The sequence below is a fragment of the Caretta caretta genome, chromosome 6 (assembly GCF_965140235.1).
Source record: "Caretta caretta isolate rCarCar2 chromosome 6, rCarCar1.hap1, whole genome shotgun sequence".
NCBI lineage: Eukaryota > Metazoa > Chordata > Testudines > Cheloniidae > Caretta > Caretta caretta.
Window position 1 is genome coordinate 73,570,587 of NC_134211.1, and position 22,112 is coordinate 73,592,698.

The 22,112-nt window shown below is 40.9% G+C and overlaps 1 protein-coding gene across 13 annotated transcripts in view; it reads right to left on the reverse strand.

Moving 5' to 3' along the window:
• RYR3 (ryanodine receptor 3) overlaps window positions 1-22,112 on the reverse strand; it is a 564,793-nt gene that overhangs the window by 32,311 nt on the left and 510,370 nt on the right. For all 13 annotated transcript variants that reach the window (XM_075129723.1, XM_075129725.1, XM_075129722.1 and 10 more), the window contains 5 exons: window positions 17,641-17,699; window positions 14,439-14,610; window positions 12,404-12,490; window positions 9,687-9,884; window positions 8,529-8,659 (listed from right to left, as the gene is read on the reverse strand). In XM_075129723.1, the coding sequence (XP_074985824.1) occupies window positions 8,529-8,659; window positions 9,687-9,884; window positions 12,404-12,490; window positions 14,439-14,610; window positions 17,641-17,699 (647 nt within the window). The remainder of the gene's footprint in view (window positions 1-8,528; window positions 8,660-9,686; window positions 9,885-12,403; window positions 12,491-14,438; window positions 14,611-17,640; window positions 17,700-22,112) is intronic.

Sequence of the window (22,112 nt, forward strand, 5' to 3'; positions counted from 1 at the left end):
CTATTAATCCACAGAAACAAATATCGTAAAGCTTATAATTTTAAAACACATATTAATTGCAAGAATTAATACATTTCACATAGTAGTATTTTCCCTTGAAGATCAAAACACGGCAGCAGTACTGCCAATTCTGGGCTATAATACCCGTTACAGAAAATAATCACAAAATAACACCACTTTGCTGTAGGGAACTGATGAATTCAACTCCTACACAAAACCGGTTTGTAACTGGAAAAAACAAAGTTAATTATTTCACAAGTAGAACCTTAACCTGCAAACTGAATTCTATTGTTGCTAACATTTTCCTAGCATCATACATCAAAAATATGTTGCTTCTGTGTTTTAATAACCGTATATTAATCAAAGCTGTCATCACAGAGTATTATTCAGCTTGTTGACTCTCGTTACATTTTCTAATGTGCAATTATCTACTGACAAAATGAAAGACCATTCTGGATGTAAGAAACAGATTGGCAGGATTCCAGAAGAATATTTTCAAGTAATTTTTTAATTCTAACTTTTTACCAATCTGTGTCATCACACTATATGGACCAAATTGAAATCAGTGGAAAACTCCTAGGATATGGCCTGAGGAAAATAAAGCATTAAAAGGCTGCTAATAATTCAGACATTATTCCTAAAATACTAAAAGAGTTTTGCATTAGAGATGAGCTTCAGGAAATCATGCTTCTTGATGCAAGAGAACAAAACTAGCATACTTAACTTTTAATGAAAAAGCTAGTCATGTTGTTCAATGCAAAAGAAAAGAAGCATTTAAAGATAACTGAAGAAAATACATACTATGAAAAGACACCATACACTGGCAAATTTATGCACAAATAGAAGAATTCAACTATTGTAATAAGGAAATTCTTTATTAGGTCAACTCTGGCAGCTGCCATGGCATATTTGTTTAGCTACTACTAAGGTACACTGACACAGAATGTATCTTTTGGATGGGATAGGTAACTTATGAACTTGGTCCGAGACTGGAAAATACTTTAGGTAGAGTAGGTTGCCAAAGTGTGTGTTAAGAGTTTAACACTTGAATCTGATAGGCCTACACTTCTATCTGGAAGCGTAAATTCCGGCTTGAGCAGACATACCTGCTCTAGCTCTGATCGACCTAATGTGCTAACTGTAGGGCTAGTCACTGTGGGCATATATCTAGTGTCTTGGCTGGGATTGGACTGGGGGAGCTAGCCCCTCCTGCTGCCGTGGCTGCACTCTATTTTTAGCATAATTGCTCTGATCGAGCTAGCACAGGTATATCTCCTCGAGTTGGGACGTACACCTCCAGCTTCAAGTGTAGATGTACTCTAAAGTTGGAAAAGCATTATCCCAGCCCAAAGATAGATAGGCAGCAAAGGCTGTAAGTTCAGAGTAGACAATAGAGGTAGCAGACCATCAGTTCCTAAAGAGAGCTGTGCTAAGTGTCTTATAACACAGGAGTCTAGTCACAGACAGATATTTGTTTATGACTGGATAAGGTAGCTTTTTTGACTTCTTCTCATTGACAAAATGTTGTTTCTTTCAGACATATTGGTAATTACTTTTGAAAGTCCGTTTTTTAAAATACTTATTTATACCTGTAAATATACAGCCAACAATTGTTTTAGACTTGTAAAGAATTGGGTACATTGTTGTTCTTCTCTAGCCTTATGCAACTGTCTTTAATCTACAATGCAATAACAGGGAAAGGAAGGAGATCTAACTGTATAGCTGGGCCACTCAAAAACATGCTATTAAAACCTCTTACAGAGGGAACTCAGAAAAATAGCCTCCAAGCTAAAGTTTGCTTGACAAGAAAAGTGTTAATTAGGTAGCAGTGATCCCAGTTTGGAAAGTTCTAAAATCCATCAAATTTCCTTGTCACATTGCCCTTTACATATGGAACCACAACATTCCAATCAATGTTCACTGAATGCCCTCTATCTCTTCTGTCAGAACACTCTACAACAGTTACTTACCTGTATGGCAACCGTTGTTCTTTGAGATGTGTTGTGCACTTATACATTCTACTGTAGGTATATGCGTGCCCATTGCACCTGGGTCTGAGACTTTTATCAGAAGTAGGCTTGTGTGCCCCTGCTATCTTTGTGCCGGGAGCCAAGGTATAAAGGTGTGGCTACCACCTCCCTCTCAGTTCCTTCACATTACCACAAAACTAATACCCAAAGTAGCGATGAAGGCATGAGGGCCGTGGAATTTATATGCGCGCAAGACATCTTGCAGAACAACAGTTGCTATATTGTAAGTAACTGTTTCCTCTCATTTGACTGTGCACATTCACATTCCATTGTAGGTTACTCACCAGCAGTAACCTTACAGGTGGTGAGATTTTGGATTACTTGAAGAGAGCCTGCAGCACTGACTTGCTGAAGCTGACATTGTCTCTGGACACTTGAGTAATAGCGTAGTGCATGGAAAAGGGATGTGCAGATGAACATGTTGCTGCCTCACAAATATCAACTACAGGTATGTTGCTCATGAAGACTCACAAAGTGGAATTAGCTCTAGTGGAATGGGTGGAGGAGAGACTTTGCTTGGAAAGCCTGATACAGTCAGAAATCCAATGTGATATATAATGGGCTGTTACAGGTTGCCCTTTAATCCTATCAGCATAGGCTACAAAAAGACTGGGAGATGATCTGAAAGATTTCCAGGTACAATGCAAGAGGTCTCTAAACACCCAAGATACACTTTTTCTTTGGCCTTGGTAGAATGAGGTTTCAGCAAGAACACTGGGTGATGGATAATCTTATTGAGATAGAATGTGGAGACAACCTTAGTGTGTAGCCTACGAGAGATCTTGTCTTTGTGAAATACTGTGAGAAAGGAGGGTTAACCAGAAGTGCTGGAAGATCTCACACCCTCCTCACAAAGGTAGCTGTTACCAAAAATGCTATTTTCATTTACAACAATGGCAAGGATGTTGTTGCCAAAGGTTCAAAGGGGGGACCCATCAAATGGGAAAACACTCAATTCATGTCCCATGAAGATGAAGGACTGGACACAGGTGAGCATGAGTAAGTCCCTTTAAAAATCTGGATATGAAGGGACACAAAAAGATAGAATACACATCCACCAATGGATGGGTATTCTATCACAGAAATGATTGCTAAATGGACACTTATTGAACCGGGAAAATGATCTGAAGATTTCAGATGCAGCAGGTAGTTTAGTATGTGTCTAACCTCGGTGTTAATTGGTGATAACTCGTGAGATTCAGTCCAGACTGAAAACCTTTTCCATTTTACTGCACAAATGGCTTTGGGGGAATCCTTTCTGCTGATCACCAAAATGGCCTGGACATCTTGGAAGCAGACTCTCTTCTTATTGCTCAACAAGAGATCATCCACACCATGAGTAGAGAGATTGTAGGTTGGGGTGCAGTGATTTGCCTTGATTCTATGATAAGAGATCTTCAACCAGAGGTACAACTATGAGTGATCAAATGGAGAACTGATAGAGGTCTGTGTACAAGGACTGCCTTGGTCAGGCTGGTGCACAGAGTACGGGTAGTCCATGTTGCCTACCATGAATCAAAGAGACTTTCTGTGGCCATGATATATTTGCATGTGAAAGTAAGTGTCCTGCAAATCAAGAGCAGCATACCAATCCAGAAGGGATAACAGACACAAGGGTGACATCATGAACTTGATTTTCTTGACAACTGTGTTCAGCTTTCTTAAGTACAGAACACAATGAAATACACCTCTCTTTCTGGGCATCAGGAAGTAGTGGGAATAACAGCCTTTCCTCTGTGTCCACACCCTACACACTGTAATAATCTTTGTACAAAGTATGCCTCGTGATACTGTTTTGAGGTCTGATATTATAATTTGCTGGTCAATAGTATCTTGATAAAATGTGTGGCAACACTGTATGTGAAATTATAAGATTTCCCTATATAATGTAATTAACACACATTCCAAAACTACAGCAGAAGTTGTCGAAAAGGTCTGTCTCAAACCAAGTAATGTGTGCTCTGCCTAATTTGCATTTAAGCACTAAACGGTAGACAAAGAAACCTTGAACAAGAGAGGAAAAGCAGCAGGGAATATCCTTCTTTTTGTGTCCAGAATCTCAGCTGGAAATGTTTTCCAAGGGCGTGGGGAGGAGACAGACATTATAAAAAGAAGGTACCTTCCCCCCACCCCCCCCACAACCCTCTCTCTCGTCCCCTCTCTGCCCATTGATTCACTGCACCAGATGGGACAAATGAAGTAGCCACTGAACTGGAGAAGGGATCCTGGCCTAAGAAGTTTGGTCAGTAAGACTGCTGAAAGCATGTGATGTGAAACTTTGCATTGAATTTAACATAGTTTGTTAAGTTAGCCAACAGTTGCATTTTATCTTTATTTTTCTTTTAACCATTTCTGATGTCTTTGCCTCATTACTTGTACTTATTTAAAATCTCTCTCTTTATAGTTAATTGTTTTATCTAATCCAGTTTGTTTAAATCAAGATGTGTGCATAACATTTCTATCAATAAAATGACAGACTTTATATAAGCTTGTATTGTCCAGGAGAGATCTGGGCAGGACATACATTTCTGGGGGTGTGTTGGAGTGTGTTGGGGTCACTCTGCAATATAACCCAGGCTGGTAAGAGCAAAGGTATGGCTGGCCTGGCTGAGGCACACACACAGACAGAGCAGTCCTGACTGGAGGCTACAGCAGCAAAGCATTGTAAAGGGCACCCCAGGTTAGAGGGCAGGCATGACACAGCTACTCATTATTCTGGATTGTGCCTTGGGTATGTCACAACTTCCTTTATTGCTCCCAGTTGTAAAAGAGACTGTATTTCTTGAAGCAAAACAGCCTCATGAGATGGGTCCCTGAAAAAGGATGGGAAAAGTGGGTTGGGGAAAAGGAGGGATATGAACTAGATGGCATATCTTCCTTTACTGTGCTGAGCACCCACTTGTCTGATGCACTGTAAAAGAGAGAGAGGCATGTCCCGAAGATGAAAAGAGATATTATTGGTGTACTTGGAAGCTACTGAAGTCCACTGAGAAGGGCATGCTGTGGAAGATACCAATGGTCAGCATCTAAGAGGCTTAGATCTCAGGCATTCTGAGGTCTCTTATGTTCTTTATCCTTTGGGGTAGCTTTAGGGTAAAATTGCCTTTAGCACTTGTTTGCCACCATGACTCTAAAAAATCTGGAACTGGGTGGTTGGAGAAATAATCAAATTCCTTCTAGGGAACTTGGTATTCCATGACTTTCTGGCACCTTCATGACTTCCGCAGCTGCAGCAGCTTGTGCAGATGACCCCTGGGCCTCCCTGGAGTAGCTGGCCCCAGAGCCAGCTGCTGGGGCGTCCCCGGGGCCAGCTGCACCAGCCACTGCTGGAACAGCCCCAGGGCCAGCTGCACTGCTGCTACTCGGGTGGCCCCAGAGCAGTGGTCCCGGAGCAGCAGCGGTCCTGGGGGCTGCCCTGGAGCAGCAGCAGTCCCGGGGGCCGTCCCGGAGCAGCGGTCCATGGGGGCTTCGGAGCATTGGGTGGCCAGGGGCAGTCAGCCCCTGCTGCTGGATCAGGTGCAAGCTGTTGGACCCCCCAGAGGAGCTAAGATTTAGTCAGGGGTATTTATAGCAAAAGTCATAGACACATCAGAGGCCATGAATTTTTGTTTATTGCCTGTGACCTGTCCAGTATTTTTACTAAAGATACCCATGACTAAATCTTAGCCTTAGTAATAGTTAGTGCAGAATGTCTTGTACAAGTTGCACTTGCACTCCTAGTGATGTGACCACCCTCCTCATGAAGTTGTGAACAACTTTAAAGTCTTCAGGAGGAGGTGAGAATGACTCTGGAGCTAATGAAGACCTAGACACTCCTGAAGCAGTCTGAGGCCCAGTAAGGCGAAGGTGGGTAGTCCGTCTCTATACTGCTCACGGTGGTGAACACCACACCCGGACATTCTTGCAAGAATAACACTATTGCGCTTCAGCACAGGTATCCTTATGTAAGAAGATCTGAAAGACCTGTCATGCTCCATGCCTGAAGAGGAGGAGATATATTTACCCTCAGTGACTGGGAAGTTGTTCCTTTAGGTGTTTGTGAAGGTGTTGGCACTGGCAACCTCTGGTGATGCCCTAGCATTACTAATGTCAAAGATGTATCCACTGGTGCTGATGGAAGCAGCTGAGGTGTATGGAAGGCAGAGAGATGAGTCACCATTGATGGTGCTGGCACTGCCTATGTTGTAGGCTGCATCAATGATGTAGATGAACCTTTTGTGCTGTGGTGATAAAAGATGCCGATGATGCTGACATGGTTGAAACTACTGTGAGTGGTGTTGGAAGATGCAGGAAAGGACAGTCAGGCAGGAGACACAATAGATCTTTTGCCATAAAGAATGATTGTGCTGTCAATGGTGTCGATCTCTCTGGTAGAGAAGAAGGCGCTAGTCTCGATGGCCCCACTGGAGCTAGAGTCAATAGTGTCACCTCAGATGGTGCTGGTGTCATTTGGTGTTTGTGATGAGACCTCAATTCAGCACCAGACTACTTTATTTTATTTTTTAAAATCTTTGTCCTTTTTTGTGAATGAATAATGAGATTTTGATGGTCTGTCAGTCTCAGAGGACAAAGACAGTTTCAAACGCTCCATGGAGGCCATGGGAGACGAAGATGAACAACTGTTTCTCACTCAGTATGGGCTTAGGAGCTGAGGCAGCTGGAGGTTTACTACTGATGAATGAGCTCTTCGTCCTCCTGTGGTTGGGGTCGGGCACTGAAGAGAGACACATTGCCTTTTCAGGTAGACGTACCTTAAGGCAGAAGTCCCTTTCCTTTTTCATCTTCATCAGAAAGGAGGTACAAATGGGACATTCATCCCTCACATGTCCCTTGCCTAAACAGATTAGGCTATTTTGTGCCTATCACTTACAGGGATCACAGCCCTGCATGTGGCACCTTGTTAAATCCTGGCAATTTTTGCATACTGACCCCCAGCCTCGAAGGATCAGTAAACTATCTAACTATAACTATATGCAGAAAAGAGGATTTCTCTTTTTTACATGCTGGCTAAGAGAAGAGAAACAAATCTCAAGAGTGAAGGGGAGTTCCAGCTATTGCCATGGGAGGTAAGAAGGAACTGAGAGGGATATGGCAGCCACATCCCTTTATGCCGTCAGCTCCATGCATGAGGATAGTGAGGGTACATGAGCTGCTGACAAAAGTCATCAACTTGAGTGCATTGGGCCCACATACACCTACGGGGAATGTGTATGGGATAATCACTCAAAGGAGAACCAACTTATTCAGTGAATCATTCCAATTATAAACACTACAAACCACTCAGTGCTTATTGTCTCTTGTATTTTACAGTTCTATAGCCTTTTGTGCCTTTAAGTCCTTTGGGAGCAGGGACTACGTTAGGCACAGCTTACTCATTGTACAGCAATGGCGTAACAGGGCATAAGTAATATGTAATTATAATGTACAATTTTCTACATGTTTTATTTGATGAAAAATTAAAACACACTGTAATGGTGTACCTATATATAGCACTGATGTATCAGTTTGCCACAGAACAGTACATCTGCATGAGATGGACCACTAGAGAACACACATGTAAAAATCTATTCGATTTGTGATGTACCCTAGCTGCACTGTCTATGAAAAGCGATTATCAGTAATGGCTCTATATCATTCTCTTCAGATTAAGCATCATTCTGTGTTCAATCTATTACACTGAAGAATAATCAGTTTGGTTGCATTAACATGCAAATGGTAATTTGAAATCTCAATATTTTTAAAAGTGCCTCATATCTATCCTTTCTAACCAATTCAACACCTTGAACAATGGCGGGGAAAGAAAACCCAAGTGACCTTCTGAACTGAGTGCTGCTCAACGTTATTACAGTTCTTTGTTTTTTTCCTCTCTCTTGCCTACATTTGTATAATTCATGCACAGAATAGCAAATAAGACTTCTATGGATCACTGTGTGAATCCTACACTCTTTATTTACAAACTGGACAGAAAAGTCAGATCTACTTAGATATTCTGATAATGCTTTTTTAGTCCAGGTTTACTTATCTTGTTATACACTAATTGTGTCTGATGAAGGAGGGAAAAAGTACCAATTTATTATATGAATTAAAAAGGAAAGAAGAAGAATATAACAAAAAGAGAGGTGCAAAAACCAAAAATTGTTTTCCCAAGTGATTCATTTGTAAAATTTCTTAGGGGAGAGGCTGAGAGGAGAGACTTACAAAAGCCTTGAAGTTATAAATTAAGCATTGCTATAAATTTAGCCATTGACAAATCAAACCACAGAAAAATACAAAGAGGAAAGGAAAAATACATTCCCTGATATGGTATTTGCTATGTGAACAGATCTTTGGTAATATCAGACCTCAAAACAGTATCTGCTATAAAATCTTTGTTGGGATATCAGGAAAGATAACCAATTTTTTGTGTGGACTAGGTGGTATGAGTGTTATGAAGTTCCACTGCAAAATTTGGTGAGCTATACTATTTTTAGATTTTTTTAAACATCTTGTTTTACTTACGGAGTGTTTATGACCAGGCGATCCCATTGTCCTTTAATGTCATCCTCTGAGGGCTGTTCTGTAATGTACAGACCATCAAATTCCAACTTCCTGGCGATTTCCTTTTCGCGCTTAAATACAACCAGGGGAACCTTTGGAAAAGGGATATTTAAAATGTTTGCAATGGTTCACACATTTCTTAGAAACAATTAGGTCTCTCTACAGTGTAAAACCAACCCTCAGAACACTACCTAATTTCAAACCTTGGAACTGGGTACATTCTAAGAACAGGGTATTCTGGACAGTGGTGGGGTTTGGAGGGTTACTCAGCTCAGGGGAATAAAAAATGAGTTCTGATGTTGCTTTTTGTTGAGAATATTGTATTTAGGAGTGACCACAAAGGTGTCAGGGCTCTTGCAGCAGCATCTTCAGCCACTGAAAGTTGTTTATATAAAAGATAAATGTATTTATACTAAAAGTTAAATGAAACTGAACTTCTGGCAGAAAACAGAAATCAAAGCGAAGTCTAGATGCTGTACTTCACTGTCCTATCTACAAATCTTGGTGGAAAGCACCTGGTGCCAGAAAGTCTACTATGTGGTGGTTGCATTGGTGCAGTGTGCTTCCAAACTGCCCTGGAGAGCAAGCCAGCAATATCCCCAAAGTTGGTGATGCTCACTGGGGTGGGTGTGTGGTTAGGGTGGTCAAGAATGTATTGATTCAACACATGGCAGCCTCTGTTCAGACAACACTTGCCATCACGCAACAAAAACTCCGAGTAAGAGCAGATGGGGAGATACTAACATTTCTTTTCCTTCAGGTTAATCCCTGCTAGAATAAAGAGAGGAGATGACTGCTTTTAACGTGATTGATTAGGCTTTAAACTCCAAATATTTTAAACTATATTATACTGTATTATGTTTTCCTCAGAGCAGTAAGATGCCTACCAGTTCTGTGGAAGCCATTCAGATGTAAAGGTGATGGATGCTTGAAAGAGTCTGGACAAAAATAATCATCTTGATCTCAGCTCTGATATTCATTGTGTTACGAGGAGTGATTTTGGTATTTGTCTACATTCAATTGAAACTGAAGAGTTCAAAGTCTCAGAACAGTGCCTTGGAGTTAGTTGTCTACCAAACATGATTAAGTAACTGGGTTTCAAACATACACACAACTCACCTTTAGACAATAGTATCCAATCACACAGACAAAGGAGATGATAGTATGAATAACTGCTAGAGCCCTGAGTGTTGGTGCCATGTAACCTGTACTCTCTTGTAAAACAAAAAACACCACTCCCTCTTCCTCTTCCTCTTCTTCAAATGAATTCCATAGATCAGAGTCTTCCTCTAACTCATCTAATGGTTCTTCTGTCACCTGGAATGGAGAAATACACACACACACACACAAAGCAACAGGAACAACTTAAGCTTTCTTCCATTCTCTTAGTCACAGGACAAATCTCTTTTTGCTCCCTATTTCTATTTTAATTTTTTTATGAAGATCATTTTGCACTTTACATGAGCACTGAGTCCTAAAGAGTGAAGTTATTCATCCTCAGAACAAGAGAGGCACAGATACAAGAAGAGTGCAGGCTTCCTACACTACCTCATCAATGTACCTCACACTTGACATAGAAGGAGCAATTCAGCGGTAGCTCAATTTACAAATCTCCCTGTTAGGGCATGCAATGGCAAAAATGAAAGCAAAATCAATGCAAAAGTAACACCAATGTTTTATTAAATAAACAATTAATGCAATGCTGAGATAGACTGGTATAACAAACTTCAGAGTTTGTTTTGGAATTTACATTATTTTTGACTACTAGTCTCAGAGAAAGGGGGCAAAAACTATGTTGTTGTCACCAATTTACTTGTGCACGCATTTTTATTTCACAGTCTTCTTTAAAAAGTTTACAAGTCTTGCTATAGCAGTTGATTAGCATTTCACACTAATATCTGGCCAACAAGCTCCCAGTTGCTCTAAACTCTGCCAGGGCCATTGCGAAACTGGCCTCAGAATCAGGGAGCCATAATTGGCTCCCGGAAATCCAAAATTCTCTATCCTCTTCTATGACCAGTGGAGGCTGGATGCAGCAGAGAAACTGGCCTTTCATTTCTAGGTTGTCAGTACAGGTCAGTATTGGCCAAACTGTTACCATTTGATGGCATGTTTGATGACCTATGCAAAATTAATTGAGCAATGTCTTCCACATGCCCCCACCAAGGGTTGGTCAGACCAACAGGGATGAGCCAGTGACACAGGAGAGAGGAGAGAATTGATGATACAGGGAGCTGGGTCCCTCTTCCTCTGATCTTCTGCCTCCCATTGGCTGGGCTGTGGGGACTAAGTGGGCTGATTTAAGTTCTGCCCAGACATTTCTAGATCATTTAGTATAGGATCTGAGTTCTTCAGGGTGCTGCTGTTACGACCAATTGCCTATTTTCATATCAAAAAGGAATTTTTCCTGTTCAGCCAAAGTGGCTGAGGCCCAGTAGGGTTTTTTTTTTGCTTTCTGTGCAGTGTCATGGAGGCCCAGCTGAGTTGTAAGCAATAGGACTTCAATGTTTAATATTAGACCGATTAGTTAGTCACAACTTGAGGCTGGTGATCAATGAAAATAAAGGCTAAAAGGGCCAGCTTCAAGGAATAAATGAGAACCAGAATTTCGCTGGTGTGCCTATAGGAGAAAAGGAAACCTGAAGCCTTCATGGACTAATGTTCCCCCTTGATACTCCTAGCTCCCTGGCTGGGGGAATGCAAGAGGATTCAGAAGTGAGCTAAGTCCTAGATTTAGGTGGATCTACCCCAAGGAACCTTGCACTGAATCATTAAATGCCTGGCATATCATGCTGTAAATTAATAAAGTTGCAGCCTGCTGTTTAAAATCCATTCTTTGCATCTGTTATTCTTTTGCTTGCACATCCTCAACAATTTAAAACATGTTCCTAGTGGACAGGTGTCTTCAACACAAAAAATACCTTCACAATAGGCACTAACAACCTTGTTGGTTTCAGTGAGAAAACAGATGGGATGATGGGTATGAAGACTGAAGTATTGTCTCACACCTAGAAATAGTTAAAGATGAAGACAATGTGGGGGAAACAATGCACCGAAGTCCCCCATTGCTACCCTCTACTTTTTTTGGTTTTGTTTTATTTTAAATAAATTTTTTAATTGAATTGTGAATATTTTAATAAAAAAAGCACTGAACACTTTTGAGGAAAAAGCAGCCAAATTTTACAAATAGACAAAACAGAACTATCACACCCAGAAGCAAAAACATTATCTAAGCCAGCTAGAGTATGAGAGACCTTAATATGATTCCTAAATGATTTAGTTATCATTTCCATGCTGAAAATCAAGGTGATCAGTATTATGCAAAGAGTTGTACTGTTAAAGAAACAGTCATGTGAGTTGAAGTACCAATTTAGGATTAGATTTTAGAGAAACATTTAAGAAAATTGAAAGTACTTTGAGAGATGGAGGGTTTTTGTTTTGTTTTGTTTTGTTTTTTGGCTGGGATTTAGACATTCCTTTGTCAGGGTTTGCAAGCCAGACCTAATCACATTGTGCCAGTGCACCAGAGCCAAAAGAAAAAAATGACAATAAATAAAAGCTCAACTGATTAGTTTGTTTTCATTGTCCTAGATTGAATAAAATACAGAAGTACCTATGTTTAGTTACTCAAGGTGTGATTAGTAACGCAGGTAAGAACATAATTTTAGATACATTATTTCTAGGCTGGCAGTGTTGATTTTAGTCAGTGCATGTAGGGCTTACAAAAATGGGTGTCCAGTTTAGATTAACTATGTTAAAACCAGCCTTCAGCCAGCTGCTCTGGAAAATAAGTAGAAAAGCCTACAAAGAATGAAATGCAATAAATAATACTTTACCTTGTAGAATAGCAGTATAAAGTTGATGGCAAATGCAACAAACAGAGCAAGAAATCTTAAGTTGTAGAAATTTCTAGCCAAGTAATGCTGGAAATACAAGGAACATTTAAATAAAAAAAAATTAGAAGTGTCATGGAATCAGAATTGGGGAAGCAGTTAGGAAATTATTTAAGAGAGTCAAATCTAAACTATATTCTGTAATGTTCAACAAAACAATTAGAGCTCTCATGGTAGAATCACCAGGACTTGCTGTCTAGAATTTTTGCCACCTTTTCTTTTGTATCTATATATTCATGACAGGATATTTTTGGCCTTAGGGGAAAACTACACAGAGGAGCCAGTCAGACTCCAATTGGCAGAAACCAGTGGCGCTGGAGCAATTTGTATGGTGGGGATGCTGAGAGCAGGCCCGCTGAGAGAGGGGGGAAAAGGAGGCAATTGCCCAGGGACCGCTCCCGGAAGCGACCGGTACGTCTCTGCGGCCCCTAGGGAGGGGGTTCTCTGCGTGCTGCCCCTGCCCCAAGTGCACACTCTGCAGCTCCCATTGGCTGGGAACTGCGGCCAATGGGAGCTGCAGGGGTGGTACCTGCGGGCAGCGGTGCATGGAGATCCCCTGCATCCCTGCCGAGGAGCTGCTGCAAGAAGGGTGTGCCGGGCGCTTTCGGGAGCCACCCGAACACTCCACCCTCCCCACACCCCAACCCCCTGCCCCAGCCTAGAGCCCTCACCCCGACCCAAACTCCCTCCTAGATCCTGATCTCACACCCCCTCCCATACCCAAACTCCCTCCCAGAGCCCGACCCCTCACCCCCTCCTGCACCCAAACTCCCTCCCAGAGCCCACACCCCGAATCCCTCCCGCACCCAAACTCTCTCCCAGAGCCTGCATCCAGCACCCCCTCCAGCACCCAAACTCTCTCCCAGAGCCTGCACCCCATGACCCCTCCTGCACCCCAACCCTCTGCCCTAGCCTGGTGAAAGTGAGTTAGGGTGGGGAAAAGCAAGGGACAAAGGAAGGGTGGGATGGAGTGAGCAGGGGGCAGGCCCTCGGAAAAGGGGCGGGACATGGACGTGGTGTCAGGGAAGGGGCGGGACAAGGTTCTTTGGGTTTGCTCGATTAGACAGTTGGCAACCCTATCGGGCGGGCATGTGGAAGCCCTGGCCGTGCTGGAAGACCGCACCCAGCAGCGCATCTGGCCGCTCACTGGGCACCAGCCAGCGCTGGTGCAGCACTGCCCAAATGTCAGGCAGACCACGTCCACGGCTTGTGCGTGCGTGGAGGCCCATTGACTATTTTGCCCTGGGGCCCGGAATTGCTGTCGGTGAGCCTCTGAAGCAAACCGTAAACCCCTTTTTTATGGAAACCACTTCAAACCAGGGGGTGTGGCAGCCCCCCCAGCACCTCCAGCACCAGCACTTATGGTAGAAACAGAAGCAGCCAAAGCAGAGACCTTTTTTACCTCTGGACATTCCAGTCAAAACTGTAGAATATTCTCTGACTTTCTCTATCCTGTGCTGATTGGCTGTTTGCTCCAAGCTTCCTCCTCCCTTTCTCTCCAAGTCTCTTCATCTCAGCGTCACTCAACATCTTACCCTCTTCTCCCCCGCCATTTCCTGTCCTGCCCTCACTCCCTTTCTCTGCCTTTTTCTTTCCATTTATCAGATCCCCTCGTAAGTAAACTCACCTCCCAAAAATTAAATAAATGAATAGTAGAACTAAGTCGATGTTTTCTGCCATCACACTGTTCACTCTATTTGTGTGTTGTACCCCTCCCCTGACCCTGTGTCTGTCTTCTCTTTTTAGATATTAAGTTCTTCAGGGCAGGGATTGTCTACTATTCTGCATCTGTATGGTGCCTAGCACAATGTCGCTCCATTCTTGGTTGGCCCTTAGGCACTACTGTAAAAACGTGATCAATTTTAACAAATAATTAATTTGTAAAAAACTGACAGTATCTCTTCCTTGTATCTCATGCACAGCTGTTCTCTGTGTTATTTGACTTCTGTTTGACTAAAAGAATGGGAGCAAAACTTACCAGCATTTTCGTTTGATAAATTTCCACGACTTTAAAAAAATTAGCCATAACTGCCTCAGGTTTCTCTATTTTTTGTCCATGCCTTCGTTTCTTTTTCTTGGTTTCCTCCTTTCCCAAATGCTCAGATTGTACTTCTTCCTTTGCTTTGTCTTCTTTCTCACCATCTTCCATGCTAGAAAAAAGATTACAGAAATAAAACAGAGTAAGTTCCCGCATTGTCTATGCTATGATTAAAACAGTGTGTCCCAATAAAGAGAGGCAGGTTTGAGTGTGAGTTAGTTGCAGAGAAGGTGAATGGAGGTGAGTGACTATGAGAAGTGACAGTTAGAGAATACAACCAAGAGTCAAAAAAGTTACCTTACTACTAAGTGAGGTGGAAGAATAGCAATAATCCACTTTGTGAGTTTAGGGGCGATCAATGGAGAAAAGGCAAAAGCAGCTCAAAGTGGGGTTACTAGCACCAAATGCAAAATGTACAATTACTTGCTGCCTAAACAAGTGAAGTATGTATATACCCAGTGCAAGTAACTCAAAATTATCAGAGTTTATGTGCAGAATTTTGAGTTCAAAGTTGAACAGAAGAGAGAAACATTTATGGATGTGCCACACAATTTCATAGCAGAGTGGTTTCATTTCAACCAAAAAAATCACCATAATAAAAGTAAGGAATCAGTGAGGAATGAAAGGAAAATTTCCTTCAGAAGGACCCACCTTACAAAACATGTAGAAGATGACAATTATTCCTCCTGCACAAAAGAATTCATAAGAACATAAGAATGGCCATACTGGGTCAGATCAATGGTTCATCTAGCCCAGTATCCTGTCTTCCGACAGTGGCCAATGCCAGGTGCTTCAAGAAGGAATGAACAGAACAGGTAATTCCCTTTATGAGAAGCAAGTATCAAGACTCACTGTTGTTTTAGAAGATTCAGTTTTCAAAACATAAATAGCTGACTGTGTGATAACGGTGAGAATGGTAAGGTAAATTACCACCAAGGTGGGAGGGGGTTGAAACTTTGAGGCAAGTAGATGGTCGGTTATAAAGAAATGGAGAGGAGTTTGTGGTTTGGTATATAGCAGTACCAGTGAAATAAAGAACCATTTGAGAGAACTCTGAGGAGCTACTTACATTATTACTAACAAAGCATCATTCCACGGCTCCTGCATTAACTTTCTTTGGAATGCCCCTGATGATATGCACAGGAGGGCCAGCCATACAAAGAGGAGAGGTTTATGTTTAGTAAGCTCTGGGGAACCTTTTTTGGAAAGTAGGATTCTATAAAGAAGGCAGGGTCTCCTCCTTAATCAACCAAAAAGGATTTAGACTGCTGGCAATGACAATGAAGATTTGGGGGAGTGAATTTTTAGAACTAGAATTTTTAAGCTGCATGCTTGCAGGTACTGCAAAGTACTTAAGTTGAAAATGAAACATGGTAGTAAATAGCAGATGTACAAGGGAATCTGTGTATACAATAGTGAGAGAGAAGCATTTATGATTTAATTGGAAGGAAGTGCAGAAGAGGAATAAGGAAATAAACTGTCAATAGAAAGAGGTTAGGTGAATTAAAAATAAAAGCTATAAATGCCTACATAACAATATGTAAAGCCTAACCAAGAATAGGTGAGGTGGACTATCTGGTATTGGGGGAATACCTAGATATTTTATCAATGGCATTTGATAAGGTACATTACTAGCCTCTGGGTCAGGAAACTGAAATCAGTTAGCTGAGAGAGATTAGGGAAAAGGAATAAAATCTAATAAAATCTAACAAAACCATTAAAATGGGAGATTTGAACCACCTAAATAAATATAAACCAGTTTAATATCATAACACAACATGGTGTAATAAACAAAAGCTTCCGGAACTGCTTGTTTTGGAGCATACAAGAGGAGAGGCTATTTTTGTCTTAATACTGAGAAACATATAGAATTGATTCTTTGGATTCTTAGTACAGAGAAATGCAAAAGAGTTTAAGTGCAGTTGACAATTACCAGAGAAGTACTGTAACATTGCAAGTAATATTTATGCTTAAAATCCTTGCACAGGGTTGAAAGGAAGGGCAGACAAAAATACCAAAATAATTCTCTAACAGTGAAATCTAAGAAAGGGATTTTTTAAAAATGAGGAAATTAGTTAGAAAAAGCCTGAAAGGGAACAAGTTAAGAAATTAAAAATTACTGAACCATCATGGAGACTTTAGAGTCTACCTTGTTAAAGTCACTGAAGGTATGTATAGTGCTGAGAAAGAAAATAGCATAGTTAAGTGTCTAGCTACACTAATTTATTTGGGCCTCAAAATTATCCTTTTAAAAAATAAATCTCCAACACAAGTGGCTCAAAAACACCAGGACATAAACTTAGCAGGTTAGAAGAGGTATTCGTAGGACTGAAATTAATGGAACTAAAGTGATAATTTGAATAATAGACCAAAATATAAAGAATAATAATAATACATTGTTTAAGTATGCCAGGAACAAGAAAGCTGTGTGAGTCATCAGATTTGCTAGACCACCTGGTTATAAAAGGAGGCAATCAAAAAGAACAAAGAAATTGGCAGGACTATCAATCTTAATACTTCAGAAGGTTGACAGAACAAGGAGTAATGGTCTCAAGTTGCAGTGAGGGAGGTTTAGGTTGGATATTAGAAAAAACTTTTTCACTAGGAGGGTGGTGAAGCATTGGAATGCGTTACCTAGGGAGGTGGTGGAATCTCCTTCCTTGGAGGTTTTTAAGGTCAGGCTTGACAAAGCCCTGGCTGGGATGATTTAGTTGGGGATTGGTCCTGCTTTGAGCAGGGGGTTGGACTAGATGACCTCCTGAGGTCCCTACCAACCCTGATATTCTATGATTCAGCACAAGCTGATCACACACTGCCTCACCTGCTGCTTGGAAACAAGTGAAGTAAATACCACACTAATGAAGGCTGTCATGTTAAAAATGTTTCTCGGGATTTTAGGTGAAGCAGCTGCAGAGAGTTTTACAAGACTGTGAATAGGCTTTTATGGATTGCTGACAGTTGCACCTGGGATAGGGTCCCTGCTCTGCTGCTCAGTGAAAGTGCTTGCTGCCTGTGAAGAGTTGTGCTGGCTGCCCAAGATACTGGTAAAATGGAGAGTCCAATCAATACCTGCTCAGGGCTATTTCTGGCCAGCTCGTCAAGGAACAGCAAGAAAATAAACAATAGTGTAAAAGTAACTTACTCAGCCTTCTCGGATTCTGCTTTTGTTTCTGTTTCATCTTCTTTTGCTATTTCAGATATCTAAAAACAAAAAGATATTAAAATTGCCATAAACTTACTTTTAAAAAAATCTTCTCAATTCTACTTAATGCTTTCTAAAAAGCAAACAAAACAATCAATTACCACCATGTCTCATTAACACTGGGTCACTTTCATATTGTCATAATTCTAAATTTTTTTGCTTCTAAAACAAGTAGCAGACAACATTTCAATAGTGAAAACTATTGTGATTCTTCCTCTAACATGTTTTCAAGATATATTATTAATACAGTAATCGGTGCAGATGACTGAATGACTCAAAGTAATAGTCAATGTAATGAGACTGGTGAAGTTACCAGAAAGGAATGGAGATGACTGAGCACAGATCATAGCTTAAAATTAGCTGGAGGACAGTGATCACCATTAAGAACTTGACAGTTACGAGTGGCATGTAAAATTAATGTAACTATGGTTTTGTATAATTTCTATGAATGTGGAAAAATGTTGATTATCACAAATATCAGTATGTCAATATCACAAATTCCATGTAATTGTTTAGTTTATAATAGTGGCAACATTTTCTATTTTGTCAATATAGATTAAAGTAATAATATTCTATAAATCTAATCAAAATTAGCAGAGTATATGTATATGTTTTATTTTTGCAATACTTCCCCCCTTAAACTATCTATCTATTCCCCCATACCATAGTATCTGACCGCTTCACAATCATGCATCTATTTACCCTCAACCCCCTGTAAGATAAAGATGTACTATTATCCCCATTTTACAGAAAGGAAACTAAGGCACAAAGAGGATAGGGACCAGATTTTTAAACGTATTTAGGCCTTGCTTCACTCTGTTTTGCAAGCCCTAAGTCTCATTTTAAAGATTGACTTGGGAGTAAACCTTGATGTAATCTTTTTGTCAGAAAGTTTATTTTGCAGAAAAATGCAGTTTTGGGTCCACCCAGAACTATTTGCCAAAAATTTCAGTCATAATTTTTACTTGGAACCTAGATGCTATTCACATAAAGATGACAGCAGCAGTGGTCTCCTCATATTCTTTAGCCCTGTAGTGAGGGCACTCACCTAGGTTCAGTTCCCCCTCTTCTTGATGTGGAGAAGGAATTTCAACTTGGATCTCCTACATCTTAGGTGATTGCCCTACAGAATCATTCTCAGTTTCTTTCCCTGTCCCAATGACTATTCATTGTCATTCATAGTGGCAATTCATAGTTATTCATAAGTTCCAGTCCCTGCTCCAATTACTATTTAATTATTTATACACAGTGGAACAGCCTTAAAAAGAGAAACTGAAAGATACTCATCACAATATCCCATAGTCCAGTGGGTTGGAGAACACACCTGTAATGTGGGAGACCCAACTTGAAATCCTTTCTCCAAATCAGACAGAGGGAGCAATTGAACCTGTCTCCCAGACATCCCACGTCAGTACCCCAACAACTGGGCTAACAATGAGAAGAATGGTGGCACCACCACCTCCTCCGATGTTGTGAATCTAGCCCTTTAAAAATGCTCAAAATTAGTTTCAGATTGAACAAAACATGACAGAGCTTTGATTTGCCAAAATTGTTTTGCAATTTTTGGATTCAGTATGGTCAAACCATTTTTAATTTTTTTCCCCTGAACTTGCCAGTAATGAAAAAAATCAGTTATTTTCCCAGGATTGTAAATCACATTGAAAGTCATTGGGACTTAGGCTACTAAATGCCTAAACCAGTTTTGAAAATGACTTAGTTCCCTAAATCACTTAGGTACTGCAATGCTGAGTGGAGCAATGCCAAAACACTTCTGAAAATCTGTGCCTAAGTGTTTTGTTCAAAGTCACACAGGAAGTCTGTGGAGGAACAGAACCATGAATTCAGGTTTTCCAAGTGGCAGGCTACTGTTCAGTTTGGACAATCCTTCCTCTCCAAGCTCCCTTATAAAAGCTACAATGAAACCTCAAAAGGGTTATTACCATTTCACGTTTTTAAAAGTAAGAGAGAGAGACAGTCATCTTAAAAAAAAATTAACATTCTCCATGACAGAACCGTACATAGTATGTCTGGTTTTTCGGTTCCTTATTTTGTGGCTCCTCCTACTACACTGTGGTACTGTAGGGACTATATCTGAGTAAACAGTAGTTTTTTCTCCACAAATACTAAAGAGAATTTCAGTTTGAGAACTTTTCACATTAACTTTTCAACGCCCAAGCACTCAAGTTTATTAGTGTGAATACTAATAAAAAGCAGCTTTTAGATTAAATGCTGAATGATTCATTGAAAGCCAATTTTGAATTGTGTATTAGATTGTAAAATTTGCACTTTGAGCTCTCCCTCTCCTTCCCACTCCCATTGGTACTGCTAGCCAAAATTCTCTGGTTTCTGTATACTGTGCGCACACACCCCTAAGTGGAATATAGAGCTGCATCTACCTGAAGAACCAAAAATTGTATATTTGATTGGTCACAATTAATGATTCAAATGATCTGCATTAATTCCAAAAGAAATATGAGAATAATAATTAACAACAAATACATTTAAGAACTTTGCAATCACTTTGGTAATAGAAAGAAAGGCAAAATTTGTTGAAAAAATATTATAAATTACTTGTTAGGGCTTACCAGGGACCTTAATATCAAAGCCGATTCACTCTGTTCAATGACCATGTCCTTTAAATACCTCAGTACTAATGTAAATACAACAAACTATCCATATAAAATGACATGAAATTGCTACTGTATTATCAGGAATTTGTGCAAAATGAGATTTGACAATGAAATAGTCATAAGTAAATTAGGATTTTAAAGAAAATGTATATAAAACAGACATAAATAAATAAACTGTCCTGTAAATGGAAAATATAATGTGATATGTAGGAAAAAATGGTAATACACATTTAATGGAAGCTAAAAGCTTGACTGAAGAGTAAATAGTACATTATATAGTCATGTAGTGGAGGTTTATATTGAAAATCCTGGAAATCATATCACTGCCTTAAGGGCTGGGCTAAAATCCATTATAGAAGAGAAGCCTTTGAAATGGCCAAATACAAGTAGAGATGGACCTATACCGCAGAGTTTAGACATTCTCAAAATTTGAAAATGTATTTGGATCCAGAGTTTTGGTTCAGGCCCATCTTTAAATGGAATTACACTCAATTATGTAGAGATTTAGTGAAGTGGAACAAGATAAACTGTTCACATCAGGAAAGGACAATTAAAAATAAAGTAAATATTACATTAACAGTAAATCAATAAATTCAGGCAAAGCTATTTCAGAGAGTAGGAAACAAAGGACAGCTTATTAAGTGTAATCGATTAAGGAAACAAAATAAGTAAGTTAAGGGGATTATCAGGTATAATTATGGAGGAAGAGTATTAGGGAGGAGGCTGAAATAACAGTTACAGAATGGGAAGTTAGCAACTAGGTCTGGAAAGCACCTAGGACTCTTTGGGTGCTACTACTCTTCAGGGCAAGGACTGTCTTTTTGTTCTGTGTTTGTACAGTGCATGGCACAATGGGGTTCTGGTCCAGGACTGAGGTTCCTTGGTGCTAAAGTAATACAAATAATAAATAGTAATAATACTGCAATCTAAATGAACAACAATAATTATTATTATTAAGTCAAAAGTAGGCTAAAGTTTTCCTTTCCAGAAAATTATTCTTTGTTATAAGATTTAGATAATAAAATATAAGAAAATGACATTCCCAGCATATATACCATATATACTTGTTCATAAACCGAATTTTTTTAGTAAAAAAGGGAAGCATCAGAGAAGGGGGTCGACTTATGAACGGGTATAGAGAGGAAGAGGTGGGACACAGCACCTCCCCTCAACAGAGGGGGCAAGGAGAGGCAGCACAGCCAGTAGAGCCAGAAGGGAAGAGCCGGGGCCAGAGTCTCTCCGCTTCTGGCCACACTGCTCTTCCCCCAGCCTCCGAAGCAGCTGCAGCTCCGGGGCTGGCAGTCTGCAGCTGTGCCACTCAGCCCCACCCAGCAGAGCAGGCTGTGGCCGTGCCACCCGGCCCAGCCCGTTGGAACATGCTGCGGCCACGCCAACCGGTCTGGCCCACCGGAGAAGGCTGCGGCCACACTGACCGGCCTGCCAGAGCAGCTCCGGCCAGACCAGAGACATCCTCCCCTGGCCCTCCCCAGCTAAGGTGGGAAGGGATGGGATGGGCAGAGTGTGGGTGTCTCGGGCTAGGGGTGGGGTCATGTGGGGGGTGGTCACAGGGGTTACTCCCCGGACCCCCAGCTTCTTCCCCCCAAAAAACTGCCCCACCAGTTGCTGTCCCGGCTCATCAGGGTAAGCAGCTGGCGCTCCAGGACACTTTGTTTACTTCGGTTTACCTCTGTCCCTGCGGACGCTCGAGGTAAACAAACCATCTCGGCCAGCCAGCGGCTTATCCTGATGGCCCGGGAGCCAAAGTTTGCTGACCCCTGAATT